General features: G+C 38.0%; 4 protein-coding genes across 10 annotated transcripts; 1 reads left to right on the forward strand and 3 right to left on the reverse strand.

Annotated features, from left to right (window-relative positions):
• Positions 1-26: 26 nt before the first annotated feature.
• On the reverse strand, positions 27-9,293 carry ssx2ipa (synovial sarcoma, X breakpoint 2 interacting protein a). 3 transcript variants are annotated; one of them, XM_044133996.1, is made up of 14 exons: positions 9,128-9,293; positions 6,564-6,701; positions 6,221-6,381; positions 5,339-5,545; positions 4,592-4,702; positions 4,385-4,520; positions 4,223-4,298; positions 3,958-4,138; positions 3,423-3,564; positions 2,729-2,865; positions 2,464-2,637; positions 2,264-2,381; positions 635-788; positions 27-506 (listed from the first exon to the last, which is right to left on the reverse strand). In XM_044133996.1, the coding sequence occupies exons 2-14, from the start codon at positions 6,595-6,597 to the stop codon at positions 365-367; spliced, it is 1,773 nt and encodes a 590-aa protein (XP_043989931.1). In that variant the 5' UTR covers positions 6,598-6,701; positions 9,128-9,293; the 3' UTR covers positions 27-364. The 3 variants fall into 3 exon arrangements, with proteins under 3 accessions (XP_043989931.1, XP_043989933.1, XP_043989932.1); XM_044133998.1 differs by having other exon boundaries at positions 6,221-6,378; positions 9,128-9,281; XM_044133997.1 differs by having other exon boundaries at positions 8,320-9,180.
• LOC122841056 (CCN family member 1-like) lies at positions 3,458-26,853 on the forward strand. 2 transcript variants are annotated; one of them, XM_044134007.1, is made up of 5 exons: positions 3,458-3,588; positions 25,507-25,720; positions 25,808-26,146; positions 26,212-26,402; positions 26,532-26,853. In XM_044134007.1, exons 2-5 carry the CDS (start codon positions 25,579-25,581, stop codon positions 26,739-26,741), a joined length of 882 nt encoding a protein of 293 aa, XP_043989942.1. In that variant the 5' UTR covers positions 3,458-3,588; positions 25,507-25,578; the 3' UTR covers positions 26,742-26,853. The 2 variants fall into 2 exon arrangements, with proteins under 2 accessions (XP_043989942.1, XP_043989941.1); XM_044134006.1 differs by lacking the exon at positions 3,458-3,588 and adding an exon at positions 21,652-25,408.
• Positions 9,805-16,280, reverse strand: mcoln3a (mucolipin TRP cation channel 3a). 4 transcript variants are annotated; one of them, XM_044134000.1, is made up of 12 exons: positions 15,130-16,280; positions 14,363-14,588; positions 14,113-14,280; positions 13,884-14,037; positions 13,098-13,179; positions 12,928-13,024; positions 12,558-12,657; positions 12,331-12,443; positions 11,733-11,882; positions 11,536-11,637; positions 11,035-11,463; positions 9,805-10,912 (listed from the first exon to the last, which is right to left on the reverse strand). In XM_044134000.1, exons 2-12 carry the CDS (start codon positions 14,582-14,584, stop codon positions 10,787-10,789), a joined length of 1,743 nt encoding a protein of 580 aa, XP_043989935.1. In that variant the 5' UTR covers positions 14,585-14,588; positions 15,130-16,280; the 3' UTR covers positions 9,805-10,786. The 4 variants fall into 4 exon arrangements, with proteins under 4 accessions (XP_043989935.1, XP_043989937.1, XP_043989938.1 ...); XM_044134002.1 differs by having other exon boundaries at positions 11,035-11,241; positions 11,341-11,463; positions 14,363-16,280; XM_044134003.1 differs by having other exon boundaries at positions 11,341-11,463; positions 14,363-16,280.
• bcl10 (BCL10 immune signaling adaptor) lies at positions 18,377-21,597 on the reverse strand. Its single transcript, XM_044134008.1, has 3 exons — positions 21,077-21,597; positions 19,202-19,490; positions 18,377-19,123 (listed from the first exon to the last, which is right to left on the reverse strand). Exons 1-3 carry the CDS (start codon positions 21,125-21,127, stop codon positions 18,702-18,704), a joined length of 762 nt encoding a protein of 253 aa, XP_043989943.1. The 5' UTR covers positions 21,128-21,597; the 3' UTR covers positions 18,377-18,701.
• Positions 26,854-26,937: the final 84 nt, after the last annotated feature.

The following is a 26,937-nucleotide window of genomic DNA, read 5'->3' on the forward strand; positions in this document are numbered from 1 at the left end:
GGCGCCAAAGTACAGAGAAAATGAAACATTGGGAAAAGAAAAGCTTTATTGTGGCAGAAGTATAAATAATACTTTCATTCACCCCATTTTATTAAAACCTACAATTTACAGACTTCGTCTTCCAAAATTCTAAACATTTAACTCACCATATACATAAATATATCTTACAATCTAAAATTTCAGTGCTGATCAGTTTGTAAAATAAAAATGAACTCTTTAAAGTGCTTATTTAATCAGCTTTGGTGAGTGATCCATCATCCATGTATCAATAGAAAATTAATTCATCACTTGTGTCAGAGCAAATAAGTCAATGCTAGTGTTCAGAATAGGGAGCGGGGTGGGGAAGGCATCAGTGACACCCCGATTAAGTGACACTGTGATCTTCACCAAAAGTAAAAATACTAATTTCACCAGTGCAAGCTTGGAGATTAGATTTGATCTGAGGGTGTCCATCTTCTACGGTACTCGTCTCAAGCCAGCGTCCCCGATTTGAATGTTTGGAGCAACTGAAATTAGAAGTAGACCGGTGAGATTATATAGTAATTTGTGATTCAGCAAGAGAGCTTAAGCTGTAGTGAAAGGAAACAAAGTATTACTAAAATAGTACACTTAATGAGTACACAAACATAAGCACCTGCTGTCTGATAAGAGGCGGAGAGTCCTGTAAAGTTCAGTTGTTGATGGCACAGGAGAACTTCGTGAAGATTTAGGAGTGGAGAATGTAGTATAGGTTGGCGACTTGGACTGCTTTGCTTTTGCAGAAGACATCCTAACCTCTGGTTCGCTTCCTGCCATGTAAGAAATATGAGGAAAAAAGAAAGAAAAAAAAACAAAAGAAGAAATCTGTAATGACATATTCATAAACTTAAGGTTGCGGCAGGACAATGTCACCAGAACTTGTAGTTGGGATACTATTGCCAAACAAAAGTAAAGTAATGGATAAAAACCATTACTTTATCCTTCAGCATAACATTCTCACTACTCTACATTAGCTTTAGCACCTCAGTTACTAAAATATAAATCAATTTGCACATCAAGAGTCAGAGCCCACTCAAATGACCCAGTATTTTAATGAGATGTAGACCATGAATGTGTGGCAATTGAAATGACAGGGAAGTGAATTATTACTGAATCCACAGTTCTTTGCTACTGTGATATTATGACAGCTGTTGTATTCTAATAAGATGTGCAGCTCTACTTGAGGTACAATCTTATCAGTGTCACAGATGCTCACAAGATCTGGGTCAAGTCATGAATAAAATCAACAGTATTTGTTCATGTTCCCTCAAGTTTATATTCAATAAGCTAACTTGGGTCTTTGCTAGAATCTGTGCATACCTCTCAAATCTTTGGAAACTTAACTAAGCAATGGATGGTCTCGGTGAAGCTGCACTGGCCCTGATGAGACTAAAATCTGGCATAAATGTTTCCCTGCGACAAATTATGAACTCTTATGTTTTATTAAACTCTTAGGAGATTAATGGGCAGAAATACCTTCAATACACTCCTAAAATCTTTCCTTGCTGGCATTCTGTTAAAAGTAAAACATGTGCTTGTATAGACATGCTCAGACTTGCTAGAGATCCCTTAACTGCCATGAGGACGCCGGTGTCACCATTGACCCGCATGTGACAATATTTGGGGTGACAGTTAAAGGGTAAAATAATCGAATTTAATTAAGAGCACCTTGCTGTTGCTCAACTTGTTCAAACAGTGAGGGCGTGCTTAGCTACTTGTCTCTTTTGCCAAAGTGGAAGTTATTTTTTATATATACAGCATTATCGTAACTACTGGAGGCAACATAGTTACTTGATTGTGGTATGAAATGGCACAAGGTGTCTGGAATATAATTTTTACAACCCTTAAAACCACATGTGATGAACACAATGTGGTCAAACTGAGAGTGGTGCAAAGACAACTACTAGCAAGTCACAACTAAAAGACATGAGCAAATACAAAGACGTCTGGGTCAAAATGTCTAAGTCAATAATACAGTGTAACAAGATAGTTTTAAGTTATGCATGCTAGATTTTGTTATTTAAACTATGAAACAACATAACGTGTACTCAGTTGTTTTAAAATAATTTCTTCAATTTAGTGGAAAGTTTAAGGACATCAATTCAGATATTTTTATGTACTTTGCCATACTTATAACCTGTATGGAGTTGGTAATTATCACTTTATAATTAAAATCTTACTTTGTTCAATGATTGTATTCATGACAGTTTTTTCTTCAATTAACATTTTTATTAAAGATACTTACTAACTGATAAGGCACTTTGACCATCTGATGAGGAATATCTCCTGCGATTTGTAAATGGCGTTATGTTCAAAAAATGATTCTTAAGCCATCCAACACGGTCTTCCTCAAAGGCCATTTTCTGTGGAATACAAAATATTTTTAATTAAAAAAAAAAAGTAATTCCACCACTTAAAGTTAAAATGATGTATGACGACACATACTTCTCGTCCTAATCGAATAGCAGCCTCAGTAAAGTTTTTTCTTTCCTTCTCAAAGTTTTTCTTCTGCTCCTCAAAGAGTTTCCATTCTTCTTTGAGACGCTCCTTTTCCTCCAAGGTGTAGCAGTCGTTAAGGAGAGCTGCTGTCTCATCATCAAATGATGTGTTTAGCTGTTGCTAATGAAAAAATAAAATTAAAAAATAAGTTAAGACATTAACCTTCACCTTTGACAGACTTGATCTTGCATTTAAACTAGCCGATACTGACCTGGAGAAGTTGCTGCTGTGCATGAATGAACTCCCTGCATTGCTGGACTTCCTGCCTCATTCTCTCCATCTCATCCTCATGAGTTTCCAAAGGTATAGTCTCTTTGTTGGACTCCACCTGATTCTGCACCTGTGAGGCTAAGACAACAGAAAACCAATTATTCAAAATTTTCTTCCTAGCATGAAGCAATTACCATCCTTTAAATATTTCTATCACAACCTATTCATGTGTTAAAGTTGAAGTCCAGCGCTAAACGAGGATCTCTGGCAAGACTTGAGGATCTGACCTTCAGTTATTATTCAAAGAATGGGTTAAAAAAAAAAAAAACAGTCACTAAATAAAAGCTGTAGAGATCTCGCAAAAGACTAGTGGCTGAAACTACAGAAAAATCTGGTTTTTGAAAAGCATCAACTCGACAAAATATGAATTCTCAAATGCATATTTTTTAATATAAGATTTTTAACAATTTATCCATTTCTATCACTTAAAAATGGTGCACTACTTTATGCTTGTCAAAAAAATACATTGCAGCTTGTGGTTATTACTTTAACATTTCAAGGTCACTAAAATGTTTGCATGACAATGAACAAAAATGTTCACATTTTAAACAACAAAAAAACAAGCCAAAATAAATCAAAATATGGTGTAAAAAAGATTAAGCAGCATAGAGAAAATGATATAGTAACACCTTTACCTTGGTCTAATTTTTCTACATGGTTTCTCAGTTTCCTCCACTGCTGGCGGATGCTGTTGAGGAGTTGCTCCCTGGCAAGTTCACAAGAATGGTCCAACGCTTCCCTGCTTGCGTTTCCTGCTTTCTCTTCATCTGACTCAACCTTGAATAAAACAAAGCAAATCAGGTAAAACCAGACAATACATTTATTTAGTCTTTGAGAACTTATAGTAAAAATCAGATGCTTGCATACACTGCATGAAAAAAACAAAAAAAAAACTGGTGTGCTTTTCAACCTAGACGGCATCATGAGGGAAAGAAGTGTGGCAATATCGAAGCAATATTTAAAGCTCAGGTAGAAATGGGTCTTCCAGAAGAATAATGGACTAAAATTAGTTAGAAGTGTCTTAAGGAAAACAAAGTCAATGTTTTGAAGCATCACAAAGCTGTTATAACTTCCATGAAGATGTGTAAAAGTAGGGTAGGCTACAATCCTGACATGGTCGCACCTTTTCTACCAGGTGAAATGGGTTCTACAAATGTTTGGTTTACAAACCTGTTCCTGGCTGTCATCAGAAGCAGCTCCGCTGCTGGACTGCTGCTGTGGAGCCAGAATGTGCATCATCTCCTTCTTCATCTGCTGGAGGACTTTTTTAAGCTCTGCATTTTCCAAAATCAAAGCCTTCCGACTCATCTCATAGTCTCCGAGCAACGTTTTATACATCTCACTCTCATGGCTGTAGAATGACAGTTGTGCATGCAATTAGGCTACAGATGTCCCACAAATAAAACAGTTATCTGGGATTTGGTTTCTACAATACCTAGCTGACAATTTTGCCGTCTTCCACATACTCCTTTTTCCATCCGATCGCCCCAAGCTATTCAGAACATCAATAGCTATGAAAAAAAATAAAATAAAGCACTAATAGTTCCTGGTTTTAAAAAGTTTTTACACACAATTCCTTAAAGATTAGCAGATTTACCTAGTTTCTTTTCTTTTCTGTCAACCAACAGCTGACTGAGGCGTTCCTTCAGTTTTGCAGCTTCCCTCTCTTTTCTCTTGGCATCATGACTATATTGAGAGGCACGACTAGCAATAATGCTTTGGAGCTTCTGAACCTGTCGAGATTTGAGGAGACAACCTGGTCAGGCTTTCACTACTAAAAGCAAGTAATAATGTTCAACAGTACCTCCTCTTTTTCAGTCTTTAGGCAGCTCTGTAGAGTTTTTATTTTTAGTTGAAGCTGCCTCTCTGTCTCATGCAGTCCCGACTTCTCCCTCATTGACAACTCCAACTGATCCTGAAGAAAAATCAGAAACAAAACAATAGGGGTAATTCTACAAGAGCTCTTTCTCGAGCCAAAAGCCTCCACCCTAAAACTGGTTTGTGCAATTTGAAAACTAAGCAGTTGCTCCAACTAAACAATAGGCAAGTTGCTCACAAAACAGTTAAACACATCGTCAAACTGAATAGTCTTGAGTGAATATTGAACTCAATGACCTTGACTGAGTCCCTGAACATCTGGTTTCTTAGTTTATTCATCAGTGGATGAATAAACAAAACCAAAATTTCAACAAGTAGATCAGGCCTGAAACCCTGAAATCCAATTGAGCTCCTTAATTCTGGCTTTGCTTTTCAGTCCATCAGCTTATTACTCTGACTCGACACAGAGGCCAACTCAGAAACACTACCATGTTCACCATGTCTCAAGAAGCCATTACAAAAACTAAATTCTATAACTTCCCCCCAAACATTTTCAGAATAAGACACTGTTGCAAAACTAACAAAGGTATCAACAGCTAGAGACAATGTCAAATGCAAAAGCAAAAAAGTTTAAGCCATCCACATGTTGTGACTGTGAATAATTACAAGTCATTTCAAATCTGTGTATGCACATGTAAAAGGTCAAATTAATGGAAGTTCCATACATACTTGCCTTTAGTCTGGAATTGCTTATCTGAATATGCTCTAAGGTGCTCAGCTTCTTCAGCTGTTCCTTCTCCATCTCCTCTAAAGCACACATATTTCGTTTATGGATTTGGAGCAATTCATACATGGCATTTAGAACTGGCACCGCTTTTAGGCTCGCTCCCTCTGATGAGCTGGCCTCAATACACATGGAGAGGCCGAGCACGGCAAGCTCCTGGAAAGATAAACGAGTTCTTTAATGCATCATTAAATGATCGATCGTTTGTTTCATAAATTAGTGTTCACAGGTCAAACCTTATTAGGAGGCCTCAACTAAACTTTGAGAAGGTTCAAAAGAATTATCCAAAAAGTAGTAGCAGTAGTATCCAAAAGAATAGATTTTTACAGTTTTCTTTGCTGTTGTACAATTTGTTGTTTGAAAGCAGGTTTAAGCATTTCTTGTATTATGTCATAAAGTCATACTCCCAAACTATTGCGCCTACACCTATATAGAAGTCTAAGGTGGATTTCCTTAAGGCAGCCAAAAAAATTAATTATATTTGGAGTTTATTGCAAAACATTTTCCATAGGACTTGTATTTCAAGTATTTTGAGGCATAATACCATTTAAAAGGTTTGATCAAGTTGGATGAAATGTATATATATATATTCCTAAATACTGTGTGAAAATGTGCAATGGCTTACTTTTGCCTTTTATTGGTAGTGAACTGTATTACGGTAGGTCTTAAATAATTAAAGATTTTTAAGAAAAACATTTTGTAACTTTCATTTAAATTGCGACACTTTGAAACTGGTTTGTCACCTTGAAAATTAGAAATTCCCTCTTTGTGGGATCTTAATGTTAATTGAACCTTAATCACAAAACACAATGAGCCTTGACATTTTCATACTTGATTTAGGTATGAAATGCCCTGAGGAACATTATCTTCAGTGCAAAAGGCACTTATTACACTGTAGGAGCTTCTGGACAAGGGCAAAGAGTACACCGGCACATGATTATGTCTTGAGGGAGACATCGTCACATGTGATATGCTCGAGATCTCAGGGTCTTCTGAGAACAGAGAGAAAACATAGGAATAGTTAGTACACTGCATCTATTGTGCCTTCTCCAATCAACTAGGCTGATTCTATAAATAACAAAAATGTGGGTCACCAAATGCAGAACACTAAAAAAAGAACAGGCAAATGGGCCTGTCTATTCCTGAAATACTGCAGCACATTAAAGAAACTTACCCATATATGCATTAGTTGCCCTCCACTCCCCCATTGCACAGAAATGTTGGGACCCGTGGACGTGAGATCATGAGTTATCAGCACTGAGATAGATGAGCAGTCAGGCGGTCGATCAAAAGATCTCACTGGACCAGAGCCCTGCAAAACAGCTTCAAACCATTAAACGGACCAGCAATAATCTGTGCTAATGCTTCAGCCACACAGGATTATTTGACAGATTTCCCTGGAAGGGGGTTTTATACTGAGATTGGAATACAATCCCATGTCAGCCCTTGGTATTTCAATGGCAAAGGAATAGGCTGATTTTATTCTCAAGACAGGGTTTAGAAGGAATAATGCATCAATCACGCATAACATAACCACTTGCCGAACAGTGTTGTTCCGTAGTTGCCAAAAGAGTCTCGACAAGTGGGGGAATGTGACCACTCCCACTGGTTTACAGCAACAGTTAGCAGTAGATCCTTTAAGTCAGGGGTGTCAAACTCCAGTCCTCAAGGGCCACTGTCTTGCAGTTTTTGATGTGCCACAGGTACAAAACACTGGAATGAAATGGCCTAATTACTTCCTTCTTGAGTAGATAAGTTCTCCAGAGCCTTGCTCATAACCTAATTATTATATTCAGGTGTGGTGCAGCAGAGGCACATCTAAAAGTTTCAGGGCAGTGACCCTCCAGAACTGGAGTTTGACACTTGTGCTTTAAGCCATCAACTTGCAAGATGGGCTCTATTTGTCCACAATGTCCCATAGGTGCTCAAATAAAATAAGGGAAAACAAGAGGCCAAGCCAAACTCTCTTTGTGCTCCTCCAAGCATTCCTGAACAACAATTTCTTTGTGCAAAAGTATGAACATTTTTCTTTGTGCACATTATCAAGTCCAACAAGGCCACGACCATCATAGAATACAGTTTCCATGAGAGACCATCTGCAGTTTGCTTAGGTAGGTTGAAAGTGCCAAAGTAACAAACACACAGGGCTGGACAATGTCAATAATTGTTGATGGATAATTACTGATCTGTTTTATTTTGTTTGTTTTAAATATCTGAACTACTGCCACACTGATAGAGCTACTTTTACCGTTTTATCCAGTTTTCATTCTATGCCACTTTTTATTTTTAAGAAGTTATGAAGAAGCATGATAGCAATACCTCAACCTCCTGCTGCAAAAGTTACTCAACTTTCAGGTTGTTGCTTGGTTACCAGAGACAGTGACTTAGTTGATGCCACTCACCTTGCTTAGCTCACTGTGAAAAGTTGAGTGGCTAAAGCTTTTCCTTTGCCTACATCTCCCAGCATCTCTGGATCAAAGTTCAGTAAGTAATTAGTATATTGAATATTTTATCAAATATATTACCTATTAATAACATATCTGTTGTGATATGCAAGCATCCATGCATACATACATGGATGCTTACATTCTTTGGAACATCTCAAGGTTTTCTTGCAAAACATCACACTGCTTCTGCTGGCTTACCCTTTCTGCCATAGTACAGCTTGGTTGATGTACTATGCCATGTAATATATGCCATGTTTCATATGCCATGTAATTTTTATTGTGCAAAGCATGCACTATAAAAAGGAAAAATCTTAATGGTCCAAAAAAATAATAATAATCTTGAGCTTAAACAATAATCAACCAGACCTGTTTACTTAGTTTTTGTAGGTTCAAGACTGAAGAATGGGAAGCAGAAAACTCTCTCAAAGCTATATGATTACCAACTTTTCCTAACAACACAACCTTGAGAGCATGTTTACTTACTGTCATGCTGGAGAGATAATCAGTTCTTCATTTCTCCATCAGTGGTTTTAGTTATGCTTAATCAGTGTATAATACTAGTCAGAAGTGGAACGTGCGAGTTATTTTTAAAACTATTTTAAATTAATATTAAACTTTTAGACCTTCGGGGTAATAATTACAAAAATGTCCTGGAAATTTAGGGTGAGTCAGAGAGACACGACCACAGCCACTCCCATTGGTTTACAGCGACAATGTACATTGCGTGAGTGTGAACAAACGAGAAAACTTGCATTGGTGTTCAGGAACGCAGAGAAAATTGGCTGATAACAGTGTATGCGCGCAAGTACTGCTCAAATAACTTACTTTCTTATCAAGCTGAGCCAGAAAACACACATACATAGAACTTTATCTTCAGAGAACACAGTGGGTGACAAAACGTAACATGGCCAGTTAACTTGACTAAATTACGACTTAAACACGTGTAGTCGTTTAACAGTGATGAGTTAGGAAGGCTATTAAGTAAAAACAGTAGGGTCATTTCCCCTAACTTTAGATTTGAGATGGCCAAGCGGTTATGATGTATTATTGTAATTTTATACGCTAAACCAGTAGCTAACGTCCCCCTTTCAACAAGTTCGTTTGTTCGTTCGTTGCCAATATCATAAACACAATCACTCATGTAGGGCGTGAAATAGGTCAACTAACATTCCCAAGTTTGGTGGTGAGGCTTTGATTATTGAGACCTTATTGCATTAAAAAACACCTGCAGCTTTGAAACCGAGTTCAGTCTACAGCCTGCTAAAAGCGTTAAACAACATACAAACACTACCTTAACTCAGCCAACGGAGATAACAACCGACAGGTTCCACTCTGCGTTCTGCAGCAGCTGTGGTTTTTTTTCTCTCTCTCTTTTCAAGACTATCGTTTTGGTGTCGTCCAACTAAACTGCTTTCTTATTGGAGGAAACGTAGTTAAGCAACCAGTGTGCCAGACGTACATTGGACAAAGATATGCGGTGGTGAATGATTATGCAGATGAAAATGCTGTCAGGTATCTAAAGGAGAAATGTACAGCAATGCCCCCTCGTGGTGACAGGAGATAGTCGCCACCTTTGGTGTAACCCTGTATTGTATAATAACATCATATTACAGCGCAAACATTCACGGACAATCTGGTGCGTCAAAGAAACCCCAGAGAATATCTGTATAGTCTGGGGCTATATAGATATAGTCTTAGATATAGTCTTTATATCTAAAGCACCTTAAAAATAAAAACTGTATATGTAATACATAATATTTACCATTTACAGTACATATTATTTCCATTTGGGCCTCTAAATGAAGCCCAGCCTGTAATCCTGTGTGGATAAGCAGGTACAGACAATGGACGGATGGATGATCTCCATTCAACCCTCATGTGTGGTTCTAAGAACTGCAGTGCCCCCCTGTGGTGATGGGGTAAATGTCACATTTAGTGTATGCGCTGTACAAAATGATAGCACACAGATTAATAAATGCATGAGTATTGTTTATTTATACAATTAGGGCCCAATCAAACTATGGAGGAAACTTGTTTCACCATCTTATGCCCAGTGTAAGATGTCAATAAAATGCCTTGAGAGACATGGTTGTAAGCCTTCTCAAGTTCCACAAAACACATATTAACTGGCCAACCAATCTCACGATCCCTTGGGTGAGTCACCAAAGTCACCCAAAGTTTTGGGTGACTTTGCTCAGACGTGTTCAAGAGCATACATCTGCTCTTGAATCAGACGTATGACAATCAGTCAGAGCTTTCTTTCTAAAACCCAAGAGTGAACTTTACCAAGGAGGTAAAGAAGTGGTTACACTTCTTAGTCTGTCCGGGTCCTGGTTCTTGAAAACAGAACCAGGACCTTGAATATAACTTGCGTCCTTTAGTAATTATAAATTAGAGAAAACAAAGACCACACAAAGTTTCTCCATGCTTAACATCTATATAATCCCTCTTGCTTTGGAGTATTACAACAGTTCGTGCAAGATCTCTCCACAGAGACACAGTATAAATGTTGAAAATATCTATGAGGAGTTGGATCAGAGTTTCCTGATGTCATTTTTGGTCCCAAAAAACTTGCTAGAAATCCTTGGACTTGATGAGGTTAAAGACAACAGAGTGCTGAATAAAACAGTGGTCAACATTGACTCAGACATAAATTTTAACAACCCCAAAATGTATGACTAAAATACAGAATACCCTTTTTTTAAGACGGCAAAGATGGCAAGCATCCTTTTACAATACATTGTTGTACTGGTTTCTAAACAGGTCTTTGTGCAACTAAATTAGGAAACTGCGGCTAATCTAACTTCTCCTTTGCATTACACTATTATACAGGGCAGTTTGAAAAATACCTCCAGACACTTTTATCACCAGCTACTACCAGAGACCTTCATATGCAACAACTTTGTCCTCAAAGTTAACTCTACATCCTTGCAATTCTTTGAAACCAGCCTCATGGAGAAAAACAGCAGCTTGAAGACTCCTCATCACATCGATATTGTCCAAATTCAGGCTGATCATGGCATTCTGCTATGAAGGCCTGAAGCAGAGACACTGGTGGGCTGTCCTTCTGATGATGCTAACAAGAAAAACAAAACAAAAAAACAAAAGACAAAACAGGAGCATGTCACATGAAAACAAGAAGACCTTAATGTCATTGTACATTTGCAATCTATTTACAAAATATCAGCAGAAACAGACTTTGATGGCTTCGTAGGTGTCTGTGATGAGGGCGATGAACAGGCTGAGCACCATGTAGATGAAGAGAGATGTGAAGGAGTATAGATAGATTCTGCTGAAAAGCCACACCATGTAGCTCTTGTCTCTCATATTAACGAAGGTGGCAAACATATCATCTCCGTTAATGAGAGAGAAGAGGCACTCTGTCACTTTGTTAAATGTTCGGAACTGAAAAATGAAAACAATAAAATAGTTTTTGGATAATAATCTGGTGATTAATTGAGGATCAGGCCCATTCATCACACCCATAAAGTGAATTATTCCTACCTTGTCATGATAAGGTCCAAGGACAATCCAACCACAGAAGCAATATCCAAGGTAGATCATGGCAGCGCAACAGCAAAACCGGATAACGTTAGGAAAGGCAGCCCTCAGGGTTAGGATTAGGATCTGAACGGAAGTGCGTTGTTTTAGGTTCTCTGGACAGAATATATTATCCAGAACTGAGGAGAAGGCTCTTACATTGTATTTCTTGAAGTAACCAAGGTAGCGAATAACACCAATCCACACCAGCATGGTGGCTGTTCCAAGTAAGATGCTGCAGACATCATAGTTGGTCAGGAACTATAGAGCGATAAGTTGCATTAAAGGTTTGTGACCCCCTCTTTGAAAGTTTCTAACAATTGCTCATAGTATGTAACAATAAAAATCATGCAAACCTTGGTTTGTATTCCTATTTTTATCACTGACCCAGTGATGGTTAGCGTGTCACTGATGTTAATAAATATATACCAGACATTCACAAACTCCATGCGTTCTGACCAAGTCACCAATTTATTAAAGTGGGTTTGGAAGAAAATTTTGAACTCCTGGATACAAGAAAACAGTACACTGTTAGAAAGGAAAGAAATATTAATTGATTTTTTTTCTAATGAGCTTGTCTTTTAATCTAATACAATACCCTAAAAACTTATTGCAGATTCTAGTTAAGATATATAAAAATACTTTTTTCATAACAAAATTGTGGCACACTTACTATTACCCCAACCAATTCCTACAAAAGATATACAACCAAAGTATTTTTGGAAATTATTATTTATATTTTTATATTGATTAGAGTGTCTAGAAATTTGAATTAGTAACCCATGTGTTTCTTTATGTATAAATAAGACTCATTTATTCAATCTGTCTTACCACCATTCCTATTAATATGGTGCTAAATGTTGTTGGGATTTTAACTGAGTTTTGTTCAAATAATACTATGACTGACATTTACAACAGCAAACATTGCAAGTAGATCAACTTTCTTTAACTTACAAACTGGAGTTGAATGCCCTTGACAATAGATCGCATGCAGAGAGTGAGGGAGGCAAAACAGGCGCAGATGACCAAGGAATCAAACATCAAGACGAAATAATCAATTTTCCCAGCTGCAAAACCAGAGCAACAATTTTCAGGTAATTTATTCCTACTTTATGTATTATTCTGCATCCTAAATAAGCAATGGAAGCATCTTATTTTATAAGTTGCGGGTAAAAACTTACAGGCGTCTTTTACGTTATAGTCTTCGCACTCATGAATTCGAACATCATTTTTGACACTCACTTTTATCTTTCCACTGTGTGCACAATTATCAAATATGATCTGTGTGTGAGGAAAAATACTGACAATTTTTATGCACTTCAAATGTGTGGGACATGCTTAAAGTTTTAATTAATTCACTAATTCAATCATTAATTCATAAAATGCAAATATAAAACACTAAAAAGGCTAATGATTAAAAGTGATGAAGGGTTAAAGAAGATTTTTTTAAAATAAGGTAAATGGAAAATTTATTGCTTTGTCTGTAGATCCGTCTAGACTCCTAACATTTCCTATATGATGGTATTTCAGTTATCAGATGTTTTCGCCAACCTTTATGTGGAAACCGTAGCAGTCTGGTAGCTCATGGTGCCTCACGGTCTGCAGATTGATGGTTTTCAGAGTGAAGTTGATGTTAACTGACACAAGCCTGAACACACAGACATGCAATCAGCAGACATCACTGCTGTCAGCTGGTTTAACATCAGCTTTGGGTTTCCTACCTTTTGAAATCTACAGAGAAGTTGAGGTTTTTTTCCAGATTAGTATTATCAAGAGATGTTGGCGGGAATATGGAAATACACTCTAAAGGGGAGGAAGAATGTGTTTAAAGATGTCATTAGCTAGCACAGCAGTGAAATAGGAATAAGAATTCAACACTAATTTAACTAAATATGTTATTTCCTCTTTTTGTGTCACATGAAACGCCACATTATGATTATTTTCCAGTCCTGACTTTGAGTCAGATTTGATAAAAACACTCCACACGCCTGACCTTTAAGGGAGATTGGCAAATAAAAAGCTGATTAATAAAAGACAGCCTTTTGATGTTTGTTATAAGTCATGTTAGGGACACAGCAAACAGAAGCATTAGAAAACAACAGACTACTAAAAACCAGTACATATTTATGTGCTAGAATGTCCCAGTCAAAGTCCAGACTTCAATTTAGATTTCTGTCTGAGGCATAGCTTGAAAATTGTTTTTCATATTCAGTCTGATTAAGCTTGAATTATTTTGCCAAGATTAGGGCAAAAATAACATTACACATGCATGCAACACTTTCCAGTTTTTCTTAGAAATAATCTTTGAAACTGTCTAACATGCTACTCCTACTTTTCAAATTACTTGCTACTTTATGTAGCAATTGGTATGCCATATAAAATTACTGCAAAATGCTCTGTACTTGTGATTGCTGTGTAAAAAAACAGTTCACTTGTTTGAATAATTCTGCAAGGTTCTAGATGTTCTGGATAAAGCACTGAGCCTGCAGCAGGTTTGATTTCTGTACCTGCATCAATGTGTGGATCAATGTAGAAGGTGTCTCTCTCTGGATCAATGGTGCTGTTTTTGTAAAGCAGTTGACAGATGGACAGCGGGGTGTACTTGCCATCAATCTTCCCATATGCATGATTTCCTAAAGTCAGGTTCTGAAGATTGGTGTACTGAGAAGAGGAGTGGAACACAATGTTAATACAACGTTACAAAAAAAACCCCAAGCAGTCTTTCATATTCATTACCGTGTTGATGATGTGGTAGATATGATCATACAGGTCGGCTTTAGTATAAAGAGCGTAGTTTCCCTGCCAGTGGTCCTTGAATCCTTTCAGGAACAGGTGTTCGAATGTCATTAGATTGTCCTCTTTGAATGTGGCCATCATTTCATTGCTCAGGCCAAAGAAGACCAGCTGTAACAATTAGACAGTAAGATGAGCAACACATCTATGCCAGTTAAATAAAACAACAAAACTAGAAAATATGTTATACCACCTGTGCTGTGATGATGACAATTTTCAGTATTTGCAACATGAGTTTCCATGGTTTCCGACCCCTGGCTCTGTACTTCTCGCATGGATTCATAAAAAAATACTTTAGCCTCCTCCTGAAATCCTCCACCGCCTTTGAATCCAGGGAGTGAGTGCTCCATCTGCAGTGTCCGTTGGGCCTCTTCCCTTCTGACCTCTGGGTCAACAGCTGCTCAGATTCCGCCATTAAACTGGAGAGCACCAGATAAAGCAGAGTAGAAGACCGCAAAGCACAGAGTACACTGTAAATTTTAAGAAACCCTGTTCAGCCATTCCAGTCATTCTGATGTTTATCTAACTGGTTTTGCTACATGTTATTGTCTTGGCTGAATGTTTATGTTTCTTCATAAGAAATATAAACTTTCTTCATAAGAACATTTAACATATACTATAGACATAAACATATAGCGACAGATGTCTTATGTTTAATTTAGTGTCATGGTGGATCATTGCAGCACAGACAGAAACTCAAGGGAGAAAGCTAAAGTACAAATTTTAAAAGATTCTTTAAAAAATTAGTTGATTTATAATCTTATTGGTAAATGTACATTTGGCATAAAACTTGTTACAACAAGCAAAAAAGATTGAAAGCTATGAAAGCTATGAAACCCAATAAAACTTGCGGTTGTGACTTATTTCTATGCATTTCCACCAGAGATAGTTAATTATCTATTGATTATTAACATGTCTACAGAATAATTTGAATAAAATCATAAAGTTGACCTGCAATACCTGATGAGAACCAACGATCCAGAGAGCAATCGTCCATCCAGTGGGGCTTATGTGTGATTTTTAAAAAGCAGCTTGTTACAGTGTGTCACAGCAGTCTTCACTGCAGTGACTGTCATTCCTCTGTGTTGTTCCAGTTTTTCCACAACAGACAAAAAAAAAGTTTCCAGTGTCAGACTCAGCACAACCAGAAACTAATCAAGTACAGGTTGGAGAAATTGCTTAATTAAATAAAGTAACCAAAATACTTCAAATCTAAACTACCAAAAACATAATAAACACATTTTGAGATGTAAAAAAAAAAAAAAAACTAAACATTTTTTTGCGTTATTTTAGTTTTGCATATTTTTCTTTCGTTCATTTTTTGGTTCTTTTCAGCTTTTTGCATCATAAAGGAATACTATTATCCATAAAAAACGGACAGTAATGATGTCTGGTCTGTCATCACTGTAACCAATAGGATGAATCTGCTACCAGTCACTGTTTTTCATTTGGGTTAAATGGTTTTCTAACTAGGGGAGCAAAACCTGAGGAATAGCAAGGAGGCAAAAACAAAAAGGTAACACTGAAGTTTTCTAATACTTGTTTGATTGTCCAGTGAATTAAGATGGGCACTCTCTGTAGTATGTGCAATGTTACAAAACATTTTTCTAGGTTTCTGGTTCACAGCTTAAGAGTTAGCTCAATTTTAATGGCAATTCTGATGATTTATAAAAAAGATGTCTGGACTGCATTTCATCACTGCTGAGCCCTGCAATGGACATCTAGAAAAAAAATTAAAAGTAAATGGACCCTAACTTACTTTAGCAAGATTTTGCAAAAGTAAGTTGAGAACTTTTGCAAATCTTGCTAAAGTAAGTTAGCAAGTATGGACTAAGTCAGGGTCCATTTTTAATGTATTTTTTTTCTTCTTCTTGCCCGTTGTAGAGCTCAGTACCCCATTTTCAAAATTACACATATTTACTGAACAATTCTACACTGAAAAAGATTCTTTGGAACACCATGTTGTACTTGTCAAGCCTTTTATTGTAAAGAAACACACACGCAAAAAATATTTGTTTTTGTTTTCTTGCCATTCGGGCCACCTTACTCTAGGTAAAGCATAAAACCAAGACATATGGATTAAGTCTTAAGGTTTCTGATAAGCTATGTAATTGTTTATTTTGTTTTGTTTTGCTTCATAGTTTTTATCTCAGCGAGAGAAGTGAAAAACCTCTCTCGCTGACGAACTTCTCCCTCAGTGAGAGAAGTGAAAAACAGACATACATAGACTTATTTATGTATTTCTGCCAGTGACAGTTAATTAACTGAAGAAGTGTCCCTAGTCCTTCAGCCTATAAAGCACCAATATGTAAAAACCGTCACTGTCTGCCACACAGCTGGTTTATGAACCACATATTGGAGGGGAAAAAAACCCACTATCTGATCCTATTAAATATTTAGGATACAACATATACAAGTCATATACAAAGATCTGCAAGAAAGAAGGGTATTAATTATTCACATTGGGTTTTATGACTGTAGGCTTGTAGTGAAGAAACTGTGACATACATTCTTGTTCACTTTCAGTAATGCACAGAAACAACAGGAAACACCTCTTCCATCAAATAAACTGCAGCTGCCATGTTTTCACACCCAACAATTTCTGAAGAAATCACACCTCAAATATGAGAAGAAAAAGTAAACAAGGGTTCTGTTAGTGACTCAGATTTTCTGAGCCTTTTACATAAAGGGTGGAATTTATGACATTATGCTAATTGGAACTACTGCAAATTAAATGTTTGTAGTTGGAACATTTTCTTTGGTTGTAATTTATAATTTTTTATTTTTCACTAGCACAATTCATTTGGACAACATATTTACATATATTTTTGTGTTAAAACATTTAAATATATGTAGACTGAAAAAAATATTTTGTGGTGCCAGAGTCCAAAATACACACACATTATAAGGCTAAATACCTTCATTTTCATTAGGAAAACATGGACCGGAGTAGTTAGTAGTTATTTCTAGGCATGGGCCATGTACTGCTATAAAAATCTGGTGATATTTAGAAAACTCAGTTTATAAAACTATTAAAAATTCCCATCATACCATTCCTACATTGCAAATAAAATTCTTTTAATTCACTGCCAGAGAAACGGCAGGAGCAACCTGAGTTTTTGGTGACTGAGTAAAGCCAAAAGTCGCTAAGGTTCAAGGAAGAAATAAAGAAAAGAAGAATGATATAATGGATTAAGGGAGGAATGACACAAGGAAAAAGGAAGAAAATGAGGGAGAGAAGAAGTACAGGGAAGAAAAGAAAGAAAGAAAGTAGAAGCGTTAAGGGAAGGTAGGACACAAGGATGGAAGGAAAAAATTAGAAGGGATATAAAAAGGGAGGGAGGAAACAAGAAAGAAAAAAAGAAAGCAAGAAGGATAAAAAGAAAAAGGAAATAAAGGACAGGACACAAGGTTGTAAGAAAGAGAAAAAATGGGATAAAAGAGAGGGACGGAGGGAGCCAAGGACACAAAAGAGAAAATAAAGTAGGAGGGATAAGCGAGGGAAGAAGTTATTTAAAGGAAGCAGGGAGAAAACCAGGACACAAGGTTAAAATCAAAGGATGATTTAAATGAGGGAGTTTGAAAGGTGGAAAACAGGACACAAGGAAGAAAGGAAGGAATGAAGGCGATAGAGAAGGGAGGAAGGAAGGAGGATCAAAAAACAGACAAGAGAATTTAATCTGAAAATGCACATTTTCTTCCATACCCCTTTTTCTTTTTCCACTATATTTTAGACCTGGAAAATACTGAGATAAAATTGCATATTTTTTCAGATTGTGTAGGAACCCCATAAGGTCTGAGGAGTAAAGGGATCCTATCAAGACATGACAAAAGTTTGTACACAGACTTCTCCTTCAATTCAAAATCCTTTTAATCTAGCACCAGATAAAGTGTTTGAGTGTATGAGGTTTTCTCAGGCTATGAGTGCAGAGATTTGTTTCCCCACCCCCACCTGTTGCTGCTCACAGCCTTTAGCTGAATGAAGGCTGCTTGCAAGAAAAGCCAGATTTGCCAGCTCTTAGATAATCTCAGTGGCAATAAAACATGTCCGGTCATGGTGGGGAATCACTTTTTTACAGTAAAAAGCGTTAAGGGATTTTTACAGTAAAAATATATTTTTTTTACAGTAAAAAGGATTTAAAACTGCACTCTTGTACGAAAAAGGAAACTGCAAAAAGGTGTAACATAAGCACTTGAAAACTACATCTAATTTTAGCAGGTGTTTATTCTATATTTCTACCCAAGATTATGTATTAAAATCAAAATAACAAGGAATGAAACATTAACATGTTACATTATTTTAGCAGCATATGATGGTAAAATTATTTGTCTACATCAAAGTACTTAGATCATGTTAAAAATTTCAAAATGCTTGAGTAGGTAGCATAATGAGAACCTCACAGCGGCCCATGCCTAGTGGTAACATGTAGTTTCATGTACACCATGTTCTGCCAATGAAAGGCACGAGTAACAGGAAGAGACAGTGGATGTGCTTATTGAATTAAACGGTCTGTCCCTGGATGAGAAGTGTCCTACAGAGAAGTGAACTGAGGGATGTGTGATGTTGGGGTGAGCGAGCGCGATCGGAGAGGCTGGAAATTAGGATCTCCTCCACTGCTGGTGCACCCCGGTGACGTGGTGTCTATGTTGGAGGGCGACTCTGCCATAACCTCGTCTGGCAGCGGAGGAGCCCCAGGGTCCCCTGGCTTGGGGAGGCTGGAGGAGGTCGAGGAAGGTGCCACACCGAGGCTGGCCCCGGCCGCGGAGGGCAAGTCTCCGCACTTCTGTAACGAAGACATGTTGAGAGAGCTGGCTAGATCTGAAGTGGAAGGGCTTCGCTCCCCATCTGGGTGGAACAGGAGGGTGGAGTTATTTGAAAAGGTGTTGGGGAGGTCAGCCATTGTGGTCAGAGTGCTGAAGCTGCTGTCAGAGGACGAACTGGAAGCCCCCACAGCTGATTGACAAAGAACACAATAAAGAAGAGTGGGTAAAGAACATTTCACACATTTGATCATTGCAAAAACCAACTCACCTCTGAGAGACTCGATCTTCTCGTTCTTTGCTTTTTGCACTTCATCTGTAATTTTAGTGATGATGAAGTTTTGGGAGCGCATCTCCCGGATGGAGTCAATCAGTGCGTCCAGACCCCGAGGGTTCTCAGCCAGGATGTCCAGCAGCGTTGCTGTCCTCTTGGTCTGCGTGGTCCGGCAGCTTATCTCCTCCGCATCGTCCCGGGTCAGGATCCTCCGGGCACGCAGGTAGTCCAGGTGGCGGTCTGCTCTGATCTTGTCACAGAGGTAATGCCGCAGTCTGGTCAGCACCTGGGAATGAGAGAAATAATGAAACCGGACAAAAATAATATCTAACAACAAAGCAGATCAATTCATAACTTTGTGTGGGATCTTAGTGGTCAACTCATTATAAATCCAGCTGTTGTGTGAAGGCCCCACAGATCACAGAGAACATTTGTGAGCAAACAGCATAATGAAGATAAAGCAACACAGCAGAGAGGTCAGGAAAAAAGAAGTGGAGGTTTAGCAGGGTTACTCTATAAAACAATATCCCAAGCTTTGAAAAGAGTGTTGCTATAATATGGCCACCCTCCTAAACCAACAGGCCAGGTTTAGGCCTGTTGGTTTAGGCCCAATGGAATGGGCCTTTTGGTTGATCAGAGAATCAACCAAAAGGCCCATGATAACTCTAGAAGAGCTGCAGACAGGACAGTTATTGGTTATGAACTTGATAAATCTGGACTCTATGGAAGGGGAAAGCCATTGCTGAAATATTTTTGTTTGTTGTTTCTAAATTGCCATGAGCATAAAATAGACATGATAAACGCATGGAAGAAGTTGCTCTGGTCAAATGAAATGAAAATGGAAACTTTTGGCCTCCACTTTTGGGTGATTTTTAACTTTCATGTCCTCTCTTCTACCTTCTCTGCAGCACCATTTTTATTGCTTTACCAACAACAAAGTTTGTTTGATACTTTTACTAAAGGAATATCTGATTTGGGACACAGAGCAATAACCACCTTGAACTCTCACTTCCACTGGGTTATGTAAATGTTTACAAGATAGCAGAAAGCTTCTTTGCGTTTCTTGTGCCTTCTGTCAACTGGGTGCTCACAAACCAGACACTAGACAAAACGGTCAGGAAATATTTATCCAGTTTCAAACATCTCAGAGGTCCTGAACCTGGAGCTAAGCTTATTTATTGATTGGGAAAATAATATAAATACTCCTACCTCCATGCAAAAATCTAAATAAATAATGAGGTGGCGGTATCATACTCTAGGGTTGCCGTTCTTCAGCCACGGCAGAAAAGATTTAGTCTGGGTCATAGGTTGACCTTCTGTCCCTATGCAGCCAGGTCAATGGAATGATGTACACTGTGATGTACACAATGATGTGCTAGAATAGTCCAGTCAAAGCCCAGACCTGATTCCAGTAGCAAGCTGTTATTATTATGCAAGGGCAAGACAAATATATAATTTTCCATCAGTTTCACAAGTATGTATTACTTTGTGTTGGTCTATTCCATAAAATCCCAATAAAATTCACAGAACTATGTGGTTGAAATGAAAACAGTTATGGAAATGTCTAAGAGGTATGGAAACATTTGAAAAGCCCTATAGTTAACAATCCTAACAGTCACCCCTGACAACATTTCTAACGCTATATTTAACTGATAATGTGCAGTGTATTTCAATTTATTATCTTTTTGACAGGACTGGGTGTTTACATGAACACACACAGAGGGTGTGGTGAAGTATTTCCTCATTTAACGGGCCTTTAAATCCAAACAAAGCTCACAAACTGTGCCAGACAAGTTGTTTCCACGCCGCTTACCTCGTTTTCAAAAACTTTTTTATTCTGATGCCAGCTGATCACCTATTTATCATACTCACGTCTTTCTTTATCTCTGCCATTTCATCTTCAGTGAGGTGAGAAACATCCATCTCTCTTAAATCAAAATCCAGGTGTTCCGGGTGAACAACGACGACCCAAATAGTGAGTTACGTGTTTAAAACAGTGTAATAAACGACATCAATAAATGATCGGCGACCCTTAAAAGATGTGACACCTCATAACTAATCGCTAAAATCAGACCCTTTCGCTTTCTATCAAAGTTTTCTATCTCAATCACGAAGGAAAAACGCCCGGACTTCCTGATTGTGTCGAGGTTATAATACGTCGACGCCAGAAGAGAGAAGTACAAACAGAAGCTTCACATTTACTCTCATGTGGCCTTCTACTACAATTTTTTGTCAGAAAAACTCAAACATGAACATCTTCATGAACAGTAAATGGTAAACGTTCCCACTTTCTTGGATTGCAGGGCTGGTGAAAAAAAAATCTTTCACTTTTAAACGTTTTAAAATGCAGGTAAGAAGCTACTCTCGTTCAGACCACTGGAGGGCACTGCCGGATGCCTTTTCACAACTGTTCCATTTATCCAGAAATGCAAAATAAAATAAAATAAAATAAAATAAAATAAAATAAAATAAAATAAAATAAAATAAAATAAAATAAAATAAAATAAAATAAAATATATTTTTTTCTAATGACAAGACTTTGTCCAAGCACAAGATACCATTTTGTTTTCTCCCACAGATAACACAAAATTATTCAATTAATTAATTTAATTTCCTTTTAATATAAATGTTTCACAACCTAAGGGCTCTTTCATATGACGATGACTTATTTTTATTGTGCTCTGCAATGCAGTTTGTACCCTATCAAACAAAAACCATCCCCAAACAGAAAGCCAATCCAAGTGCAGAGGAGGTGATAGCCTTTTGTTGCCCTGCTGAGAGGTTTTTCATGAAGAGGTGGTGATTTAAAGCTGAGGAGAAACATAGGGTGTAATAAATGTTGTCATAACCCAACATTTCTAGAGAAAAAGTGTGACAGAAAAGCATCAGCTTTAAATAGGTGTTGAAAGGTCAGACACAATTTCAGTTGTTTTCTAGGGGGGAAAAAGCATAAATGGCAACACTCAACAGAAACAACAATATTCATAATTTTCTTTCCAGAAAGCCACCATGATATTTCACAATGTTTTTCAGACCTACTGAGAACAGTTGCTTAGCACTAATGACACATGGAGAAAAATGCATTTAAATGCTATAAATATATGACATATGAGGCCCTTTAACATCAAGAATGACTTGGTCATTCTTGTTTCCTTTATGTTTGCATCTTCACTACATCACTCATACTCTGAATCTGTACTTCGCCATCCTATCTCTCTCCAGGAGTTCATAAACTCCTTATTCAAGACTATGGACTTAGAGCAATTGAAAGTCAACAGCTACTCCTCTTTACTGATTTTATGCTCTATTTCTAAATGAAAAGATTTATATCCATGGGATACAGCAGTGTAGTGGTAGATATTAAACATCTACACATTTGCAAGAAACAGTTTGAATACTTGCTGCCATTTTCTCCACCAAACAACTTCCCTACATGAGACTACATTTGCCTTCAGATGACTGTGGGTCTGCTTGAGTAATTTCAAAATGTTCTATCTGAATGAACCTGGTTTGCAAGAATTTGCCATTGCAGTGTCTTGGTAAGACAATGTCATTGACTGGCATTGCCCAGTTTTTCTTTAATAAACTCCAACCAGTAATGCATAGGCGATCAACAGAAAAAAACCCCATCAAAACTGATAACTTCCATATTTTTCGTATATAAATGCATTGATTGAAATATTTTGTTTTTGTTTTTGGTGTCTGTAAACTGAGGTTCCATTTGTTAAGTGTGATAATCATGCATTTTCTTTATTTTATCTTGGATTTTAAACCTCATAAAAAACAAGTTGCAGATATTTTCCTCTGCTTGTTGCACAGTAATAGCTAAATTAAAGCACAATTGACACCTTCATGAATTGTGATTTTTAGCAAATGTGACAAGTGACTCCAGGCCTATAAACCATAATTTATGTTTTCTGAATTTCTGTCTTACAGTCTGAGCTCAGTAAATCCTGCTATCATCATCTCATGTTTAAAAATTCTCAGGAGCTACTGACTGCTTTTGGCAAAAGTAGTTAACTTCTAATATCCTCTGCTGTACTTTTCCAAATATGTTTGTTAATTGGCTCATTGTCTTTGGCTTGGCATTATCACACGCTTCTCTGTTGGAAGGGAACATCTCAAGTCTTTTCATATCCTCCAGCTGCCTGTCATGTATCCAATGTTCCTTTTATCTAATATGGTTCTGCACATTCTTTAGATCACATCTTTGGCAGGAGAATTCCCCCTTGCAAAACCACAACAGTGAGAAAATTGCTGCAATGATTGACTGCAACAAGCTCTCACTTGTTTGCTCTTTATGGGCTGGCACTGACTCAAAAAAGCCTTTTGCAACCTCAGTTAGATAAGAACGAGACAGTGCCAGTCTGCTCTCCTCAGCCTTTTGTTCTCAGACTTTCCAATAAAAGAAAACACATATTTTCCATCTCGATTTCCGTTGTTTGATGTGGATGAAGCAAGATGCCTCTTGTGTTGCTGCTTCAAAGAGACCTTGCAATGTTCATTCTGAAAAGTATAATGCTTCAGGGATCCCTTCTGATTTTATTGGGCCGGGTGTCCTCCCTTAAAAGTATAAATAATTCCTCTGCTTCAATCACTCCAGAAAGCTAAATTTGAAAGTCAAACACTGACACAAAGGCTAATCCGCCTCACACCTTGAAGGGCGACTAATTGGAATTCCACCCTTCTCTTTTAACACTGGCATGCAAAGACCCATTGCACTATTCCTCAAGCAGTCAAAATCTAGCCAATTCTCCAGCCAAGACAAAGATTCAGTTGCTCATAAAAGAATGTAGCTTCCCTTCAGTATTCATGTCAGAACTTGTAGTGCCCTGATGTTGAGGCTACGTGTGGACTAATGGTAGAATATTTTATGTGTCAGTAATAAGTGCATGCTGCATGGATAACTTCATAGTATGCGGCAGATCAAGAACAAATAAGAGATAGTCTGCTGCACAGGAAATGTGAAGAAGCGTACTCACCTACACACACAAACACACACAGTGCTTTGGTTAAAGCTCAGATAATTCACAACTGAGATAATCAGAAAGCTTCTTGCAGCAAATAATCTGCAACAACCACAACCCCACAGGTAAGCCTCATTCTAATGACCTCAAATTGTAAGTTACATGTGAAACGCTTTGTAACATGTGGCTTGGGCCGTGAATTCACATTAGTGTATGAGTTGGAAAGATTTAAATAGTCATAGGAAAACTGTCAACGAAAAATGACAACCACAAATGAAATTCAGATCAAATCAGGTTAAATCAGATTTTATCAGATGCACTTCATCTAATAATCCTCCAGAGTTCACCAGGGTTCCCTTGGTGGAGCTGTGGAGTTCCCCTGGGGGTTTTTGGGACACAAAATCTACAACCCAAGTCTGGTGTTAATGGAAGAATGCAATGAAAAGAAAGCCCTTGTAATAATATAACCATTAGAAGTCTCACTACACCTTGCAATGAAATGACTATCCTCATAGTGAAACATAGTAATGGCAGCATCAGGCTTTGGGAAAATCACAAGCGTAAACCCAATAATACATACTTCTGCAAGTCATTCCATCCATCATAAACCTACATGTATGTTTGTATTAGAAAGACTCTTTCAGTTATTTGTCTAAAATAATCAGGATCATTGATTATAACATAACAGAATTCTCTTTTGGAAGATGTTTATCAGTTTACTATAATGTTTTGTCAATCAAAATCCCTGTAGTGTAAAGCTGAAAAAAATAAATAAAGATGTGAAACTAACATAAGTTTCTTGAAAAAAAATCCACAACTGAAAATACAGAAATATCAATCAGTCAAAGGAGACTACCGTAATATAGCTTATTCCAGCTATAAATGTAAAAGGGGATAGTAAAATTACCTATTTTTTCTGCCCTGTGAGAAAAGAAATACCATCCAGGCTTCCATTAAACTGAAACAGAGCTAAAGGGAGAGGTTTTCCTGGATCCCCTCTTTCAAAGGGAGGGTGAAACCTCCTGCTGCCAGGCTCATGGCAGGGCAGGGAGCGAAGCATTCCTCTCACACTTTTGGAACACCTCTTCTGCTTTTACATACGTCAGATCTGCTTGATAAAAGGGGGATTGAGTCTAATAGGAATAGCTCACTGGCAGCTTTAGCCAATTCTGATTAGTAGATTTGGTTTGGGAAGATGTGGAAGATCTTTGTAGCTGTGACCTTCTGCTTAACTCTGGTGAGGAAGTAATACTTGTTTCTTCATACATGATGTTTGATTAGTTATTTATAATAATTGATTTTTTGTTAGGAGAGTGATGAAGTCTTTCACTTCAGGTGTCAGCCTCATGCCCAGAAGCCTGCCAGTGTCCTCCTGACGTTCCTGTTTGTGCAGCAGGGGTGAGTCTGATGCTGGACAGCTGCAGCTGCTGTAAGGTCTGTGCACGGCAGCTCTATGACAACTGCAGCAAAACTCAACCGTGCGACACTGCAAAGGGACTGGAGTGCAATTTCGGGGGCAAATCTGATTTTGCACCTGGCATCTGTCGAGGCATGCTGACTTCTGCTCCTCACTTGGTCTAATTTAAATGTCTGTTACCTCCCCCAGAACCTAATCTTTCCCATTTCTTTTCAATAGCTAAATCAGACGGGAGAAGCTGCGAGTTCAATGGCAGGATGTTCCAGAATGGGGAAATCTTCCAGCCAAACTGCAAATATCAGTGCACCTGCCTGGATGGATCTGTCGGGTGCGTCTCGCTTTGCACTCGTGAACTTTTGATGTACCGAGTGGGCTGTAAAAAACTGAGGAGGGTTAATGTGAAAGGACAGTGCTGTGAACAACTCACCTGCCTCGATGATACAAACACAAGAAGGTCTGGGTCAAGGAAACACAGACGAAACTACAAACAAGACCAATCTGATGGTGACTTTTCTAACAAGAATGATCCTCCACATGTTCAGAGACGAGAATTAACAGGTGAGTATTGTTCTGTTTTTGACATTGTTAAAATAGAATGGGACCTGTTAAAGGGTTAATTTTAGCTTTTAGGAATCATCGAAAGAGGCTTGAAACAGGAGTCAAATGTCAGCCTCAGACCACAGCCTGGTCACCCTGCTCCAAATCCTGTGGTCATGGGGTTTCCTCCAGGATGACCAACAACAATATCAAGTGCAAACTGGTGACTGAAACTCAGATCTGTGAGACACAACCCTGCATAGAAATTCCTCAAAAGGTACTCTTTCAATGCCCTGCATGTTGGTTATACATAAAATTCTGACTTATTTCTGCAAAAGAATTTAGAGAAGGTGTCCACAACTTTGTTCAACATCTAAAGTCTAGGTTTTTAAATTTTGTTCCACAGAGAGCTGGGAAATGTAAGGGGAAGGCTGTCCATCCAATTCAGATGTCTGATGGTGGTTGTCATAGTCTGAAGACATTCCAGCTGAAACACTGCAGGTCCAGCTCAGACGCCCGATTCTGTCGGCCTCACAGGACCCGGACACCATCTGGCCGTCTCAAAAGCAAGTCTGAACAGACTTTAAGGAAGAAGGTGGTGATGACTGGATCTTGACTGTGAGATTTGGACTTCTCCAAGAACAGTAAAATGTTGCTCAGCCTCTATGGACGTTCTAATATGATTCAGAAACTAACTGTGAATCTGAGAGCAATTCAAATAAAAACTATTATTCTGGAATTAGCTTTGTGAGTTTGGAGAATTGTGCTTTGCTTCTTTGTGAAACCTTTTGTGTTGTGAAAGTTTGGATCTT

The sequence above is a fragment of the Gambusia affinis genome, linkage group LG12, assembly GCF_019740435.1.
Source record: "Gambusia affinis linkage group LG12, SWU_Gaff_1.0, whole genome shotgun sequence".
NCBI lineage: Eukaryota > Metazoa > Chordata > Actinopteri > Cyprinodontiformes > Poeciliidae > Gambusia > Gambusia affinis.

Coding starts and splice junctions, on each gene's coding strand:
- ssx2ipa (XM_044133996.1), bottom strand. CDS start 6,597: ATGGGGGAGTGGAGGGCAACTAATGCATATATGG. Junction 4,703..5,338: donor TAAGCAATTCCAGACTAAAG/GCAAGTATGTAT, acceptor ATTTTTCTTCAG/GATCAGTTGGAGTTGTCAAT. Junction 789..2,263: donor TCAAAGTGCCTTATCAGTTA/GTAAGTATCTTT, acceptor CTTACATGGCAG/GAAGCGAACCAGAGGTTAGG.
- mcoln3a (XM_044134000.1), bottom strand. CDS start 14,584: ATGGCGGAATCTGAGCAGCTGTTGACCCAGAGGTCAGAAGGGAAGAGG. Junction 14,281..14,362: donor TTGTCATCATCACAGCACAG/GTGGTATAACAT, acceptor TAATTGTTACAG/CTGGTCTTCTTTGGCCTGAG. Junction 12,444..12,557: donor CTATAACGTAAAAGACGCCT/GTAAGTTTTTAC, acceptor CTGGTTTTGCAG/CTGGGAAAATTGATTATTTC.
- bcl10 (XM_044134008.1), bottom strand. CDS start 21,127: ATGGATGTTTCTCACCTCACTGAAGATGAAATGGCAGAGATAAAGAAA. Junction 19,491..21,076: donor TGGCAGAGATAAAGAAAGAC/GTGAGTATGATA, acceptor TCTCATTCCCAG/GTGCTGACCAGACTGCGGCA. Junction 19,124..19,201: donor GAAGATCGAGTCTCTCAGAG/GTGAGTTGGTTT, acceptor TTTGTCAATCAG/CTGTGGGGGCTTCCAGTTCG.
- LOC122841056 (XM_044134006.1), top strand. CDS start 25,367: ATGTGGAAGATCTTTGTAGCTGTGACCTTCTGCTTAACTCTG. Junction 26,147..26,211: donor TCAGAGACGAGAATTAACAG/GTGAGTATTGTT, acceptor GGTTAATTTTAG/CTTTTAGGAATCATCGAAAG. Junction 26,403..26,531: donor GCATAGAAATTCCTCAAAAG/GTACTCTTTCAA, acceptor TTTGTTCCACAG/AGAGCTGGGAAATGTAAGGG.